General features: G+C 42.0%; 1 protein-coding gene and 1 long non-coding RNA gene across 7 annotated transcripts in view; one reads left to right on the forward strand and one right to left on the reverse strand.

Annotated features, from left to right (window-relative positions):
• Nucleotides 1-308: 308 nt before the first annotated feature.
• On the reverse strand, nt 309-1692 carry LOC136789782 (uncharacterized). Its single transcript, XR_010828721.1, has 3 exons — nt 1661-1692; nt 686-728; nt 309-416 (listed from the first exon to the last, which is right to left on the reverse strand). It is a non-coding gene; the product is annotated as an uncharacterized lncRNA (long non-coding RNA).
• A 1661-nt stretch (nt 1693-3353) lies between these two features.
• DPY19L4 (dpy-19 like 4) overlaps nt 3354-16920 on the forward strand; it is a 32576-nt gene continuing 19009 nt past the window's right edge. Inside the window, exons 1-11 of one of the 6 annotated variants that reach the window (XM_066990600.1) lie at nt 3354-3749; nt 6606-6713; nt 7656-7780; nt 8391-8481; nt 10178-10299; nt 11144-11289; nt 13013-13136; nt 13705-13839; nt 14780-14911; nt 15001-15099; nt 16229-16302. In XM_066990600.1, the coding sequence (XP_066846701.1) occupies nt 3605-3749; nt 6606-6713; nt 7656-7780; nt 8391-8481; nt 10178-10299; nt 11144-11289; nt 13013-13136; nt 13705-13839; nt 14780-14911; nt 15001-15099; nt 16229-16302 (1301 nt within the window). In that variant the 5' untranslated portion in view covers nt 3354-3604. Of the gene's footprint in view, nt 3750-3877; nt 5295-6605; nt 6714-7403; nt 7556-7655; nt 7781-8390; nt 8482-10177; nt 10300-11143; nt 11290-13012; nt 13137-13704; nt 13840-14779; nt 14912-15000; nt 15100-16228; nt 16303-16920 lie in introns of those variants that run through there. The other 5 variants (XM_048075197.2, XM_048075198.2, XM_013172347.3 and 2 more) reach the window with 5 other exon arrangements.

A 16920-nucleotide genomic window follows, 5' to 3' on the forward strand; every position in this document is an offset into this window, starting at 1 on the left:
AACAAAATGAACACGCAGGATCTCATGCTGTTTCAAGGACTGTATTGGAAAACCCTTCATCAAGGCATGGCAAGTAAAGAGGCAGGATAGAAAACAAAAGAGAATAGGGAGGCGCTCCTGGTAATCACATCGGTAGTGCCTTCTGCTTTGGTGGGGAGCTGGAAAAAGGGAAAAGGAAAATTACAAAGGCCCCACTAGAAAACAAAACGCAGATTTACTACTACAGGAGTCAAGCAGAGAACAGAGCCATAAGCATGTTTCCATGTGCCCAACTTGGTTTCACTCATGTGAAACTAAGTTGGCTCCGTTGAATTAATGGACATAACTGTGTTAAAGAATGAAGCAGCTGACAATAGAATCTGACTCACGTATATCCTGGGCAAGAGCTGACATGATCAAAAGTACCGGAAGCTGTGCTGAGATAAAGTAGGAAGAGGATTAAACAGGTGGAAAAATCCCAAAGGTTCTCTATGATTCAATAAAAACCTTGTCTAGAGGGTGCTGGGTACGCTTTATGCAAACGTATACTACATTAAAAAGGAGACAGATACCCCACATGCTTTTCCTCTAGTTAACAGAAACACTTCTTGTAACTACTCATGAACAACACGTCATGGAAGACGCACCTAATGCTTTCATTAGGAATTGCCCACCCTGACAATTTCTTGCCCAAAATCCTACATACCATATTGGGTACCGAGAACACAGAAACACGTCAACACCACACCCTGCAAACAAAAGAGTTTAAAACGGTTTGTTTCTCTTTGTGCAGTTTAATTTTCTGACTTCTTAGTTCCGGTTTTAAGTAATGGACTCCATGTAGTCATTCCTCCCCTATCAGATGGGAGAACACAGTAAAAATCCTCGGACCCACACACATGCACGTAGGTCATGCTTTTGACTTCCTAGCAGAACAAATATAGCTTTTGGGGAGGAAGGAGTAAGAAATAATCAAATTAAGCAAAACCTTGGGATGCTGGTAACACAGAACTGTAAGTTAGAAGCCAGAAAATTAACTCCACAAAAGGCCAAAATGAGGAGAACGGGTGAAATATCTGTAGTAGTTACCAGATTACTGAAATCAAATTTTACAACATTTTTTAAGTATGGGGGATTGTTACTTATTTAACATACAAAAAAAATATATCTTGGTATGTTTACAGAATAAACAAGTACACATTCTCCGTTTCTGAATAATGACAAATATGCTCAATATTAATGCTTTATACTAAGGTACATCTGTGTATTGTTTGCCTCATGACATCTCTAAAACAGAGAGAAAAATATTGTTAAACTAGAAACCATCAATAACGTGGACTTGTAAACAAAAAGAAAAGTTATGTCTGTAGGGCTTAGAAATAATATGTAAATAGAGAACTAATGCCATAATGCAGATACATGATTCATGTTTGTACCGAGAAAGCTTGGAAAAAGAACCCAACATCCCTATATTTATTCATTTTAATGCATTACAGCACGATGTTTAGGACACAAAGTAAGCTGCCAAATGAAATAACTTGCATAGAAAATTAGTTATAGAAAGTGTTTGGGAAGATTGAAGAGCAGCATTAGTAACATTTTCAACATTACTCTAAAAATTATTTCAGCCTATTCATTCTGAGAGAAAGAAACTTGCATGAAAAATTTTTGTTTCTCTCACCTTCAATTTTGTAATTTATCCAGAGAATACCTTGGAAAAAATGAAAAACAAGTGAGCGGGTTGGATTTTTTTTTTCATTTCCCTTTTATCTGTATAGTTAATAACTGTCTGTACGTAAATAACTTTGCATGCATTTATGATTACATGCATTTATGAGTTTAAAGTGCAGGATTACCCATATACTGGAGCATTTGTAGAAAACTCCAGTTCCACAAGAAATGTAACAAGGCACAGTATGAAACAGCGAATACAAAGGAGGCTTAAGAAGACCAAAATTTACAGCATAACTGTACAGTCATTTGTTTTACTCCTGTCCATGTATTAATGGTCTGATTACAAATATTTAAAACTATTATTGCTGTTTTGATTGCAAAGATTATTTGTGTTCATTCCAGTGACTTATAATAGAATCAAGTTATGAAAAAAAAATAAGACAGATCAAACCCAACTACATTAAAAATGCAATGGATAATTTATGGATCATTAAAAACATAAGCAACTCTTTTAACTATCCAATAAATCAACAATTGCAGAAGTATTTTAAATTTTATTAAAAAACCCAGGAAACTTATAAATCTCATTTTACGCTCCAACAGGATACACAAATTGGTTTAGTTTTTCCTTTCAGCTGCTAGACGAGAAACCAAATCAGTTTTCCAGCGGCTCATCCGACAGTGGGCTGACTGCAGGAAGACATGCAGCCCCCAAGGGGCGATTGGCACAAACCTCTCCGACAGCTTGTCCAACAGTTTGCTTCTGTGAGGTTGAAACAAGCCCAGCTGCTCTGCTCGGGGTTGCACTCTGGTGCGGACAGAGACGGCTGCTGAGAGCTCCCGGGTCACAGCCTCCCAGCCCCGAAGCGAGCCCTCGGCTGACTGTGCCTGGGCAAACTCTGCACACACACAGGCGATGACATGCAGGCACCTCTCAGTTATGTCATTCTGTTTGTTTCTGAGCTTTTAGGTAGCAAGCATCAGGGCGTCTTCAGCAATCTTTCAATGTTGAGTTGGTACTGCCCTGCTCCCAGAGGTGATGACCCTAATCTGGTAGTTCAGGGCACGACTCCCTCAAAGGGTGGCAGTACTTAGCCCAGAGCACACACAGAATCATGGCATCATTAAGGTTGGACGGGACCTCCAAGACCACCTGGTCCAACCATCCCCCTACCACCAACGTCACCCACTAAACCATGTCCCCAAGCACCACGTCCAACCTTTCCTTGAACACCCCCAGGGACGGTGACTCCACCATGCAGGGAATGACGTCTGCATGAGGGTGGTGAAGCCCTGTACACCTCCACACGCGTACCATAATCATTAGAGAGAGATCCCCAACCTTTAACGTTTATGGTCTGACCCAATTGTCGGCAAGACAGAGGAAAATGTAAGATGACCTAGCTAAGCATCAGATCTTACCCCAGCCCTCCACCTTCTGCCAGCCTCTTTCTGCCAAGACTAAGATCTGAGACTAAGAACTCTAGACCAAGATCCTATAAACCTTTGAGCTTCTTGGCACCCTTTCAGCACACAGGGCTTTATATACTCTCTGCAATAGGAACTCACGGTGACCACCTGTGGGTAAACCCTTAGGGGGACCTCCTGAGGCGTGTCCCCCGGACGTGATTCAGGGGCTGTACCACCCCAAGCGCCCCCAGGACGTGCTTCAGGCTCCGTACCGCCCCGAGAGCAGCAAAGGAGCAGGTTACACTGCGACACCGGGGCTCTGCTCCCACCCCAGCCGCCTGCCCACCGCCGGCTCAGCCGCGGGGGGCGCCCCTTCCCTCAGCGGCTGGGGCAGGGCGCCGCCATGTCGCGGTACGCCGCGGCTGCGCGCCGGCCGCCTCCCTTCGCCCCGCCGCCACGGTTCCGCCTCCCCTTCCACACACGGGGCGCCCGGAGGCGGCGGTAGGAAAGCCGGGGCCGGGCCGCTTCCCCTCGCCGGGGTATGCGAGAGCGCTGCCGGCCGCGGGGCCGACGAGAGGCGGGCGGCGGCGGCGGCCGGAGAGCGGGCGGGGCGGCGGTGTCGCCCCCGAGGGAGCAGCGCGGGGCCCCGGCGGCGGGCGGCGGCGGCAGGCGGGCGATGGAGGAAGGTGAGGGGCCGGGCGTCACCGCCATCCCTCGCCCCGTGGCGCTGCCCCGCCGCCGGGGAGGCCCGTGTGGGCGCTGCGGGGGGCAGGCTTCGTCCCCTTCCCCGCCTCACGCCCGAGGGGGGGCGGCCGGGGGCAGCCCGGGGGCGCGGGGCTCCTCTGTGCAGGCAGCCCCTATTTGTTCGTCCCTAGGGGTTTTCTGTGGGGTGCCCCTTTGTGGGGCTGGGGGGTGGCGTTTGGCTTAACTGGGGAGCACGGCCGGGAGTGGGCACCTTGAGGAACAGGGGAGCAAAGGAGCCGTGCGCCGCGCTGTGTCCCAGCTCTCCTGATTTTGGAGGCGTTCTGGGCTGGATGTGGCTCCGTGGCAGCAGCGCCCAGGGGTTTGTGCTGCTGGGGTGCACACATCTGCCCCTGGGGCTGTGCGAGCTCTGTGGTGTGAGCTCAGAGCCCTGAAGGCCACGGTGTGCGGCGGGGGACCTGCTGCTGGCCTGGCGCACGGCGTCCGGGCCATCGCTTCTGGTGCCAGTGCTGGAAAACAGAACCCCTCTCTGGTGTCCGTTCACCCTGCGGGTGCACTTCGCTAGCTTGTGGGTCTGTGTTGTGCTTCTCCTGGTCATCTTTTTCTGCAGACTGAGGAAAATATCCTAACACGCTTACCTGAGATGTGAATGGGAGCCACTGCGCAGCCTTGATCCTTATTGGGGTCCCTCTCTGAAAGTTTCCCAGTCCTGCTTTATCCTTCTTCCAATAAGAGGACAAAAATCGCAGATAGTGGTCACTTTACTGGTAAAAAATGGATTAAAAGAGTGGCACGCAGGAGCAGTGACTCTGCAACAGAAACACAAAACTAAGTGGAACACGAAAAAACTTAAGGGAACTTGCAGGGAACTGGGGAGCGATCGTGGATAAAAAATTGCTTGCTGGATAGAGAGATGCTAGAGGCTGTGTCGTCAGTTCAAAATGCTAGATTATTTTTAGTCGTCACCTTGGTTGACTTTCATTTCACCCCGTTTAAAAGGATTCATGGAAGTGGAGACAGCATTTTTCTTGTTTGAGGCAGCTGCAAATTAAACAGAAATAGCATCCTTGGATCTTTCTTTATTATTGCTTCTTCTGAAGGGGGAAATCTATTGAGCAGTTTTCAAATTGTGGTGAAGATCACTTGCTGACTGAGGTGTCGTGGTTTCACAATTAGAATTTGAAATTTTTCTTTCTTTAGGAGTTTTCTATTGCTGCTGCTGACTCTAGACTTTGCAAGCATCTTACGCTTCTAATTTGGTTCACTAATATGCTAAAAAAAAAAATGAAAGAAATGCATTTTCCTCCAGCGTTCTCACTGCTACTTCTTTGGTCATCACTAGGATGGCAAGGACAGACAGTTGGCTTTCCAAGCAATCTGCACATTCTGGTGATGTAAATATTTTCTCCCATTTTATCTTGTCCGATACCAATGACTTCCAATTGCAGTGCACTCTGTGTTTGCATTGCTGATTGATTTAAGGACGCGAAGAGTTACCAGTGTACCTTTCGTTTTGGATTGACCTAATGGTAAATGCGATATTGAGCGCCTTAAGCATTGTTTTGTTGAATATTGTTCTAATTCTTGTTATGTTTAAGAAGCTAGATGTTTTCTATTCATTGTACCATGAAAAATGATACAATTGAGATCTTGGTCTGCTTAGAATAATTTATAATTGCTTTGAAAATCCCATTAAGACACAAAGGCAGGTTCAACATTATGGGCAGACACCACTTTAACAGCTTATTTATACCACTATGCTGTTTCTGACTTCTAAATCTAATAGTTGGGGTTTAAAAGTAGATCGATTTAGATGTGAAGTAATACACCGCCAGAGTAATTAGCAGCTTTATTGTGGGATGGCAAGAGTGACGCTTGGAGTTTAACGTTGAATGGCTGCATGGAAGCTCTGTTTTAAGTCCAGAAGAATCACTGGTCGAAGTTTTGTAGCCTCTGTAGGTCAAATTAGGTAGCCAAAAGGACTGGAGTGCGAATTACAGATAACCCTTTTCCTCACGCTTCTAAAATTATACTAAGTATTGTGGGGCATCATCTTGAATATAGTAGCTATCGCAGATATTTTGCAACGAGTCTTTTTGAATGGAGACTTGCACTCAAAGAATTAGCCTGGTTACTTCTCAGACTGTAAAATAAATGGACCAGGGCTTCACACTGCCGTCATGTACAGAAAACAGAAGCCAAGGTCCTCAGCAGTGATGGGAAACAAGCTATGTGGCTTACCAGACTGGGCCTTTTCATTCTGTGTTACACTAAGAATTCATAAGTCGGCTTAATTCCAATAGATTTGGAAGCAGGAAAAGTGTTACGATGAAAGCTTTTATAAAGTCGATGTAACATGAAGATCAGACAGCTCAATTTAAAAGCACTGGCTAGCCCAATTTTTACATAACAGTAATGTGCCAAGTGTGCTACTCTACTAAAGCCGTGTAAAACCAGAATGAGAGTAGTATGGAATTGACACCAGTTTCTCCCAGTGTCAACACCAATGCGTCTAAACTTCCTCTTTCCTTCATTTCTATAAAATGTTAACGAGGGAGTAAAACAGCTAACTTCCAGTTTGATTCAGGGTAATCCCAGAGTATGGCCTCAAGAGAAAATTACTGCTTTTTTTCTAAGGAATAACTAGGGATTGATTTCTGTGTAGTTATAACATTATTTTAGTTATCCATATGAAATAGTTTAGCTGAGTCTTTTTGTCAAATGTATTTGCTGTGTGGCTGAATCCCTGGCAATAACTGGCTGTTACCTGCTGCTGTGTGGATTTCTCAGAGTGCGATTTTAGGTATTCTGTTGCAATAACTTCAGAAAAATGTCTTCAGGGGCAGCAGACCTGCGACAGAGGAGGAAACAAAACTGCACAGAATCTGACAAAATGGCTCCAGAGGAGAGAAACAAAGAAAACTCAAAGCTGGGAAGATCGCCAAAATGTAAGCTACAGAATTTTTAGCCAACTTCTGATTTCTTTTTTCATATTCTTTTACATTTTATGGGAAGATATTTCTAGCACAGTAATTTATAACAGACTTGCTTTGCATTAGGTTTTTGAATGTTTCAAGAGAAAGCATGCATGCACATTAGGATTCTTTAGTAATGACATTTTATGTATTGCAGAGTAAAATGCTAGTCCTGGGTTGTTTCAGTTGGAGGGGGGAGGTGTTAAGAATCTTATTGTTGGCTATTTGAGCACAGATAAACATTTTAATTGCGCCTGGAATTATCTTTCAGTTGAGAAGCTGAAAGGCATGAATTAATGGTATTGAAACAATAGTCAGAAAGTCCTTACAGCTCTTCAAGGCACAGAACTAAAACCAGGTGTAATTATATGCGAAAGCTCACCAAGCTACCAAAAACTTTTATGTTAAAAGCATATACTAACTTGAGGGAGCTACAGGGGAAAGAATGGGTAAAATTCAAATTATTTCCTTCCTTTTCCATTTGCAAAGCGGAATGGAGAGTAGCATGTCTCGGCATTGGTGTTAAATGGGATTTTGTCACTTTTTTTCTGTTGATGCATCTAAAGATTTTATGGTGTTTTGGACAAAATTAAAAATGTTTTTCTCCGTACTTGTAATTCATTTTTCCTTCTTGAAATTCCTTTGAAACTGAAGCTTGTTAGAACAGAGAGGAGTTTGCCGCGGAGCGTGTGGGTATTGTATCCAAAAGGCCTATGAAGCAGCGGTGAGAAATGAGAGAGAAAACTGCAGGAAAGGAACAGCAGCACAGATCTTGATGGATCTGTGGTGATGGTGGTGGGATAATTCTGATGCTGGTACGCTTACCTGCTATTCAGCAACAAGTCACACTGAGGGCATACTGTTTGTGGTTTAAGTCCTCTGGACTACTTTAGCTTTCTCACTCTCCCTTTTCAGATTTGTTAATTCAGCGGTTTGCGAAACTTTTCTTTGGCTGTCTCGCGGCAGTCACTAGTGGGATGATGTACGCTGTGTACCTCTCAACATACCACGAACGGAAATTCTGGTTTTCCAGCAGGCAGGTAAAGAAAAAGTTAAATTACTGAAACAAAAGCCAAATTGTTTCCTTGAAATTAAAGCCGATCCATGCCAGGTTGGAACTGCGTGCTTTCAGAATCCCATGTCTTTCTGCTCAGGCCTCTGTCTTTGAAGTAGTTCCTTAAAAAAATAAAGTGTTTCTGCTACTGAGAGTAGTCTTGTCTTGTCATGTTTTTCTGTGTTTTCCCATGCCATCCTTTATAGTTGAAATAACTTTTCTAAAATTTGGGTGATAAAAAGGAAGCATAATGGGGTCGTGTAAACTAAACATCAGGGATGTGTGGTTTTTTAAGAACTGTATTGTTTAGAGAGGTATGGAAAGTCAAATGAGATTCGGGTCTGAGAATATGAAATGATCCTGTGCACCTTGTGCTAACTTAGTATGTGGATTTGGGTTGCTCTGATTCCTAAGTTCTAGGGAGTGTTGTATACCTGACAGAGGTGCTGGGAGGATTAATGTTTTGTGGAATACTTTGAAGATGTACAGTGGAGTCATAACCATGTGCTGTATTACAAAACCAGTCTGTCTGAAAATATATGGTCTTCCATGGAAAGAGATTGCAGGAGGTGAATATTTATTTATTTTTTTTCTAGGAACTTGAACGAGAAATTACATTTCAGGGTGACAGCGCCATTTATTACTCATTCTATAAAGAACTGCTAAAGGCTCCTTCCTTTGAAAGAGGTACAAAAACGTTTATTTTATTAACCTTGAAAAATTCTGTTCTCTTTCTGGAGGCAGTTATAACTGCTGCAGACTAAGGAGGCTGATTTTTATACTCCTGTATAGGTATATTGGTCAGATTTATAAAAACTGCACGCTGACCTAACTTTCCAGAGTAGGATTAATGTTATGCTGATACCGCCACATTTGTTATCGTCGGGTTTGCCCATGCTACGTAGTTGATTTTTAGCCCTGTAAGCGTATTGTTCTTTAATTTGGAAACGGGGGATGGAAATTACTGTTTCATCCCATCAGAAGCTAGAACAGTTTCTGTCAAGAGATGATCTGCTCAGTCCTGTCCCTGCCAGCAGTTTCTAAACCTGACAGCTGTGATGAGTACTTGTTGATGAGGGCTGAGCAAGGGGGACAGAAACCAAGAGGGAGGAGAACCAGCTGGGTGGCAGTGGTTTCTCCTCCCTTTGTGCTCCTTTTTATCCTGCGCTGGCTCTGGAGGTCACCACCATCCATAACTGGGTCAGGTTCTTGAACCAGTGGAAAACGAAAACGGCGAAAAGAAGCTTGAAGGGTTCTGTGCTGTTTTAGTGAGTTCAGAAGAGCACAGGGGGAAAGGTGAGACTGCTGGGAGGGAGGGAGGAGTGACCAGCCCTGTCTTGCAGCAGCCAGCTGCTGAATTAGTTCAGTCCTCTTATGAAACCTCATCCTAAGCCAGTTAAACTTTATGGGTATAGTTTTATTGGTAGCGGTTTCCCAGCTGATGCGTAGCATATGTCAGCAGTGTGCAACATGGCTTTGGAACAGTCGATTCCTTATTATCTCTGGGAAGATTACCCGTGCTGGCGATGGATGGGCCGCCTCATTCACAGGCGTGCTGCAGCTGGCTCTGCAAACAGGTACACTCGTGTGTCTACGAGGCATTTAGGAGGCATGCAGTTTTCAAAGGCTTTCATGGGCCTGCTGAGCCCAGATTTGAGCTCTGTAAGACCTGGTTTGGCCTGCAGAGAACCAGATGCAGACCACACACCAAGATGCATTCAGAGCTGGAAACAGTGATCTTCTTTGCTGCACTGTTGTTGGGTTTATTGTTCTTTTTTTTTTTATGGATTATTTTTCTCCTTCCCTCCATTGTCCTAAATAATGACAAGTTATTTTTTAAATTATAATATCTCTGAGTGATGTGTCCTACAAGTATGCCAACTTCAGCTTCATCTCAATCCCATACAAAGGCATGTCGTGTTAGGTGAGTGGTTCTTAGAAGTCTCAGAAATGCAGGGCTGGGAAAGTTGATGAGGCCGTGGAGTCTGACCTCTCTGTGGAGACAAGTTTAATACATCCTGCTCATCCCTGGTAGATCTTTGTCTCGCTTCTTAAGAAGCTCCTGTGAAGGTGATCTCTACATGGCTGGTTCCAGGACTGCATCAATGTGTTGTACCTGAAAAGACTACACGTTAGCTGATTAGTTTTGGACCTTCCACTTAAAGACTAGTTCAAAAAACAGTAATGATTTTGTTGCAATATCAATAGGTTGGAACAGCACCTAGCACAGTAATTTCTTCCTTTTAAAATCAGAAATGATGAATCAGGTAATAGCCTTAGCGTCCAAATCTGTTTCACCCTGCCTTTGAGTATACTTCTCATCCCTTTTAAGAAGAGCAATAGTAAGTGCTTCCAGGAATAATATATTTTCTTTTGTCTGTAGGTGTTTATGAGTTGACACACAACAATAAGACGATATCGTTGAAGACAATAAATGCAGTCCAGCAAATGACTTTGTACCCAGAATTGATTGCCAGTGTGTTGTACCAAGCATCTGGTAGTGAAGTATGTGCGTTTCTCCTGCTTCCTGTGCTTTCAGTGTATGTGTGTGTGACTTGCCATGTTGTGTACAGTAAATACGTGCAATTTTTCTGGAGTGAATCGAGCTAAGCCTACCATCAGGTTCAGGTTCTCCTCAATTCCCAACAGTCTTTGGAATAGGATGGGGGGCGGGGGAGTTACATGCACTAAACCTTTCTGTCTGTTATTTCTTTACTTCTGCAAACCCCTTAGAAGTGCTGAGAGGATCTGTGCCATCCATTAAAAGCACAAAAGTTAGGTCCTTCAGAGTACTGACCAGTGCTGCCTCTGTCTATCCATTCAGTATAGGTAACAGGGAAATAGATTTTTGTAGGTGAACCTTTTGTCTCTTTCTGCTCCACTTGGGCTTTGTTCTGCTTATGCTGCATACTTGTGTCCTCCCTTTATGCTCTCTCATTTAACTTTTTTATTTTTATATGTTCTCCTCTGTGTTTGGAACCATTTTTACCACACCTTTACCTTTCCGAGTTCCTCTCTTACCTACTTTCTTTCAGTAGCCCAATGAACTTTATATCTCACTGCAGTATGGATTCTTTAAATCTGACCCGTGCAGAGTTCATGCTATAGCAAATACAAAAATCCTGGCACTAGCAAGCTGAGTCCTGAGTGTGCTGTCAGTAAACACGGCTTCATTCTCCCTGAGCCCAAAAGAAAAGCATGCTTGATACTCTCCTAGAATTGAGGCTGCCTCTTACCTGTTTGTAAAGCACCTAGCACACTGTTAGCAATATGCATATAGTAAGTAGCAATACTTTCCAGCTTCAGCTCAGTTGCCGCTATGTCTCTTCGTTTTTATTTGTAATTTCAGGAAGTTATTGAGCCAGTGTATTTCTACATTGGTATAGTTTTTGGACTGCAGGGAATTTATGTGACTGCATTGTTTGTAACCAGTTGGGTTATGAGTGGGACTTGGCTGGCAGGAATGCTGACTGTAGCATGGTTCATTATTAACAGGTAAGAAAAACATCTTTATACAATCTAGTTTGTCACTAAGGCGTTTAAAAATATGAGAGTGGGTTAAAATGCTTTCTATTAAACTTTGTGTTCTCATTGGGAGAGCGGGCTCTTGTGCTGAATACAAAGGGTTTCCCGGAGATGCACTGACTCTGACGATGCCTTGGGTAATGGAAATAGTCTCTTGTCATCCAAACCAGCCACGCTGTCAGTTGGCCTGAGCTCATGGCTGTGTGTGAATACATGGGTGCTTTCACACGAGTCCATTTTGCAAAAAAACATTCATCAGAAGGTTTTGGTTTTGTTCTGATGAAGAATACAAACAAATTTCTGAAGTTGCTGAAAAGAGAAGTATTGTCTGTGGCAAGCTCCAAACATTGTGACCATTGTTCTGTTGCTTAGAAGGAAATGACCAAGTGCATTTTTTCTATAAAGGATCCTTGATTATTATTAATTTTTTAATCTTCTTTTTGTAGAATTTTTTTGTGCAATGTGGAATCTTCTTAGATGATTCTGACCTCAACATTTTTTTCATTTTGTAACATTTCACTTGCATGAAAATGCCCCTTCCTTTTGTGAAACACCACAATAATAGGGAACTTCATGTAGGCAATGAGAACTTGTGTTCTCATTCCTGGTTTGTCACCAAATAGCTCTGGGGTTTTCTGTGAACTTGAGAGTACTTATTTGCCCTGAAAAATGTTGAAATCCTTTTTAAAAAAAGAAAAAAAAGGGCACAAAAAGCTATGGAAGAGCAAAGTGTTAGAGATGTGCTTTTAAAGTTGAGCTGTTGGGAAGCGTCTCTTAGGAGTGTGAAGTCATCATGACCAAATCTGTGATTAATGGCTAAAAATACTGCTCATCAAGCTGATGTGAGCAGTGGAAAGCAGGAAAAATAGTGAATAAATCTGTATTTTTTTCAGCAGCAGAGAAGATGAAACACTGTTAACAAATTGAAAGGTCTGGTAGTTAAAAAGAAGCTCCCAGAACTCCTCTGTGAGGCGCTTCAGAGGTAAAAATGAAAGGTGACGCTTTCAAGTACCTAAACGATAAAGGAGCTTGAGGCTCCTTTTTAAAAGCGCAGTAGACACAAAGAAGACTGTGTACCTCTGAAACCGATGGCTTTGATCACATTTGAAAGCACGACTTGTGCTTCTAAGTCGCTTTAGCACTTTTTAAAACTTTCTCCTCCAGTTCCAATTGTGCAGGTACTGTCAAGTCATTCCACGAGAAGACCCTGCTGCTGTTCTGTCCCATGCTTCCCACCCGTCTTTAATCCCTCGTTTTGCTGGGGAGAATTTTCCCCGTAGGCCAAGTATTTGCTGGTGCTGCTGCTGCACTGCTTTGGATTCGGAGTATGTTGTGCTCTATTGCCTAAGCTGCTTTTTAACATAGGAGAACAGAAAAGGCTCTTCTCTCTCAGCTGATGCTCATGGTAACATGAAAAGCTGCTGTTCCAGCAGTGGTCCCCAGCCTTTGGGTTTGTAAATGCCACCTGATATGGAGGTGTGCTGAATAAGTGAGTCAAGATTGGACCTTCCATGCTGATATTAAACTCGTGACCTGCATCAACAGCAAAATTGTGCCCGTGTTGCTTTGAACCTGATACAGGAATAGCTTGCTTGCGAGGCCACGCTGGTAACTGGAAGTGACATTTAGGCTTTCCTTGATATTTTTGTTCCGTAAATCTTTAATAATTTTGTTTGTCTGTACTTTATTCTAGGACAGATACAACAAGAATTGATTACTCCATACCATCAAGGGAAAATTGGGCTTTGCCATATTTTGCATGTCAAGTAGCAGCTCTCACAGGCTATTTAAAAAAAAACCTAAATTGTTCTGCAGAGGTAAAACTAAATTAATTTCTTAATAAAGAGTTGGTGGTGGAACTGTGCTCTAGAGTAGTTACCTCTTTGTCGCTACTGCCCTGCTAGGGAGGAAACTGTAGATGTTTTGTTTGTCCTTCTCAAAGCCGCCACTTGGATTTTCTCCTAGGCACGTGTGGTTTTTGCTAAGCGAGTCGTGCCCTGCCCTGTTATGCCCCCGTGAGGGTTTAGAGAGAACAGTGTGGGAATCCGCTGTGTGCTGTCTTTTTTAAGATAAACAGATGCCGAATGTTTCTCAACATGCAGCCTATTTCATTTCTTTTCCTGTTGCTTGGAGAAGATGGTGGTAACTTCCTCTCCCAGTCTGTCTGTCAAAGGTGTTTCTTTTGATTGGCTTTCGGTGTTTTTGAATGTTTCAGTAATGACTTTTTTCCATCTGAGGAGGTATTAAGTATGTCTGAATGCAGTATTTTATTTATCTCCTAAAATAGTGAATTTCTGTAATTCCTGTTTTAATGACCTCTCAGTTACTTAGTGACAGAGATGCGTAGGTATCAAATTAATGCTTTGTTGTTCTCGTTTTCTCTAGAAGTTTTGTTACCTTCTGGTGAGTGCTTCAACGTACACCTTCATGATGATGTGGGAGTACAGTCATTATCTCCTGTTTGTCCAGGCCGTGTCTCTTTTTCTGCTTGACAGCTTTGCTCTAGCACAGACAGAAAAGGTATTAAAACTCATCGACCTCCTGGTAGTTGGGGACTTAAATACAGCCTCAGAGTGCCTGCCATCCACACTGCTCAGGAGCTCCAAAGGGCATAGATCGAGTGGTGACTCGAGTGTCTGGCAGACTGGGTCCAGCTAAAGTGCACGTCCTGTCCTTTGGAAGAATGAAATGGCTTTAAACTTGCTCTTCTTTGGCCTGCTGTGTTTCAAACAGCTTTCCTAACAAACGGGCAGAACCTAAAGAAAGCCCCAAGGCCTGAAAACATCTACGGAGAGATGAAAGTGATGAGATTCAGTCGTGCACCCTTTTTGGCTTAGCTGCCTCTTCTTTTCCTTTCCCTATTCACAGTAGGGTGGGGGGGTGACCAAAAAAATGCTCTTTTGGCTCTGTACAATTAAGGGGCATTTTCACCCTAGATGGCCCACCTTATACTGACTCAGTCAACAAATAATGCAAATGCAATAGGCCAACTGGTAACTGGTTTTTCAATGTGAGAAAATATTTGAATTTATTTCGCAAAATGGTTCTTAGAAATGTTGTAACAATAAGACATTTTTCCTTAGCCTTTTCCTATGGTTCCTGCTTCATACTTGCGTGCCTTCGAGTTTTCCTAGATGTGACGTCAGTTTCAAACTGCGTGCAGGAATAATTGTTCACCTCTTCTTTCAGTTGCTTTTATATGTTCTTCAGCAGAAGAAAATACTACTACTTGGGGCATTTTTACAGATTTCCCGTGAAGCAGTCTAGTTACTGAATCTGACCAGGGCCATTTTGATGTGAAATACTTTTCACAGCCAAATGGTACCCTGCTAGATTCCTAACCTTGAGGATAAAGATTTATCCATTAAATCCCCTAATTAACAGGAAAATGAAGTGAACTACCTCCTGCTCTAGAAAGCAAAATGTATATCCACTGTAATTTATTTTGTTTCTTCAACAGGTGCATGAAGTATACAAAATCTACTTGTTTTCTCTCCTCTTGGGGTACCTATTGCAGTTTGAAAATTCAGCCTTACTAGTGTCGCCGCTACTAAGTCTTGTAGCAGCTCTAATGCTCTCTAAATGCCTTCAGGTAACTAGACTCTCCTCCAACTCTGAATGTAGTTTTTATTATTTCAACGGAACTCCAAATGATACGACATTCTTAACATATTTTTGCAGATGAATATGAAGAAAGGTACATTTTTATCAAGATTGCTGAAAATTATGTACATTTATTTGGTACTCACAATAACGCTGACGCTAAACTTCTTATTAAAGGTAAGATTCATCTGTAAAAAGTGATTTTAATTGTCATAATCTAAATGAAAAGCTGCAGTTACCTTGGAAAAGTCTTTTGAAGTGTCGCTTATCTTATTGGTCTGAGAGTTCGTAACTTAATTTATTGTGAATAGAGATAATAGAGTAAATTTTATATCTATATATTTATTTTAAAACCTTTAACAACCCAAGCAGCTGTTTTTTGTTGGAGGCTTTAGTCTTTTGGGTTGAGATTAAAGCATAGTATGGAAATACTCTTTAAATCACACACTGGTTATTTCATAAATGTGTTTTTTGTTATAACTTGGATGGTTTCTACCAATCGGGTTAGATACTAAAACAGTATTCTTGTGCATGGAAAAGAGTTAGTAGGCTTAGGGTAGGTATTAACTGTCAATGGGATTTTAACCTGGTCTTAGGTCTTGGTTAGTAACTCCCTCTTACTGGCCCTAGCCTTTTATGTGATTTGCGCCTTTCCTTTACATCTCAAATTCATCCTGGTTGTATTAATTAAGTGTCATCTTAAAAATGAAGATCCTAGTAAATGCTAAAAAAGTCTGAGAGAATGCTCAAATCTGATTGTTTTCTTGTGTCATTCAGATTAGCTAGCCTTGCTGTATCTCCAGGAAAATAAAGCCTAACCCTGAAAAACATAACATAAATTACGTAGATGATACGTAGAACTTTTGGCTGCTCAAACAATTTATGTGAAGATTACAAATGCTCATAACTTTTGCTAGGCTGCAGTCCTATTGTTTAGTGGAGCTAAACACAATGTTCTTTGGCTTGCTTGGTGGTAAGTCCATGTCCATTTTTCATGATCTTTTTTGCCCCACTCGGTAGCCTTCTGGCAACTTGTTGGCAACTTCTCACTAGCCCTCCCATTGGGGTACATGAATGAAATGCAGGGTATGATATTTTCTAGGAAATCCTAAAGAGAGATTTATTTAAGTGAAGATTTACAATACTGTATCAGTACCTTAATTGGCACACTTAATCCAATGTGTGGGTTTTAACTAAATCTTGAACAACTGATTATTCCATGCCATTTTGTAATCTGCATGAAGTGACTATGTGAAAGCTGCTTCCTGCATTTAATAAGATTGTTCTCTGCTAAATTAATTTTCAGATGTTTGTTCCTCATAAGGAAAATGAGCATTTGCTGAAATTCCTTGAAGTAAAACTTGGCTTAAACACAACTAAGTAAGTTTTAATATTTTTTTTTTTACATCTTCTAAGATACCCAAACTTCTGAAACTTCTCTAAGAAGCACAAAATTTCAGTGCTTGTGTGGATTTTGTAGAGGAGTTAGCAAAACTTTATATTTGTCACTAGGTTTTAAAAAAATAATTTTAAAAGGTGCATATACAAAATTTACTTAGGATTTGGAGATTTCTGCTGTTCAATATTTCATCCCTTGGGAGTAAAATCCCATCGTATAGATATTTGCTTTCTTTGATGTTGAAAAGCGAAAACTTTTTGTACCCTGTCTAGTGTTTCTAATAAGATGTGAAAGCAGGGATTGTAGGGTAAAGGTAGCGGTCCTGACTGGAAAACCGTGAGGGGGGTCACGGACTATTGATAGTACCTCAAAACATGGTTGGTTGTTTTTTAGTCTTGTAAGAATAACACCACCACCACCAAAAAAAAAAAAGCTATTTGTTTTAGAAGAAATTAAGACAAGGGACAACTTAAAAGTCAGAGGAAATCCTTGTGATCCTAAGAGAAACTGTTTGCATATGTAAAAGAGTTGAGTGTTGGTCTGCAAGAAGGTAACAACATGGCTACAGATATCCTGGAAATCTTCAAACGGAGTATTGG

This window comes from Anser cygnoides, chromosome 2 (genome assembly GCF_040182565.1).
Source record: "Anser cygnoides isolate HZ-2024a breed goose chromosome 2, Taihu_goose_T2T_genome, whole genome shotgun sequence".
Taxonomy (NCBI): domain Eukaryota; kingdom Metazoa; phylum Chordata; class Aves; order Anseriformes; family Anatidae; genus Anser; species Anser cygnoides.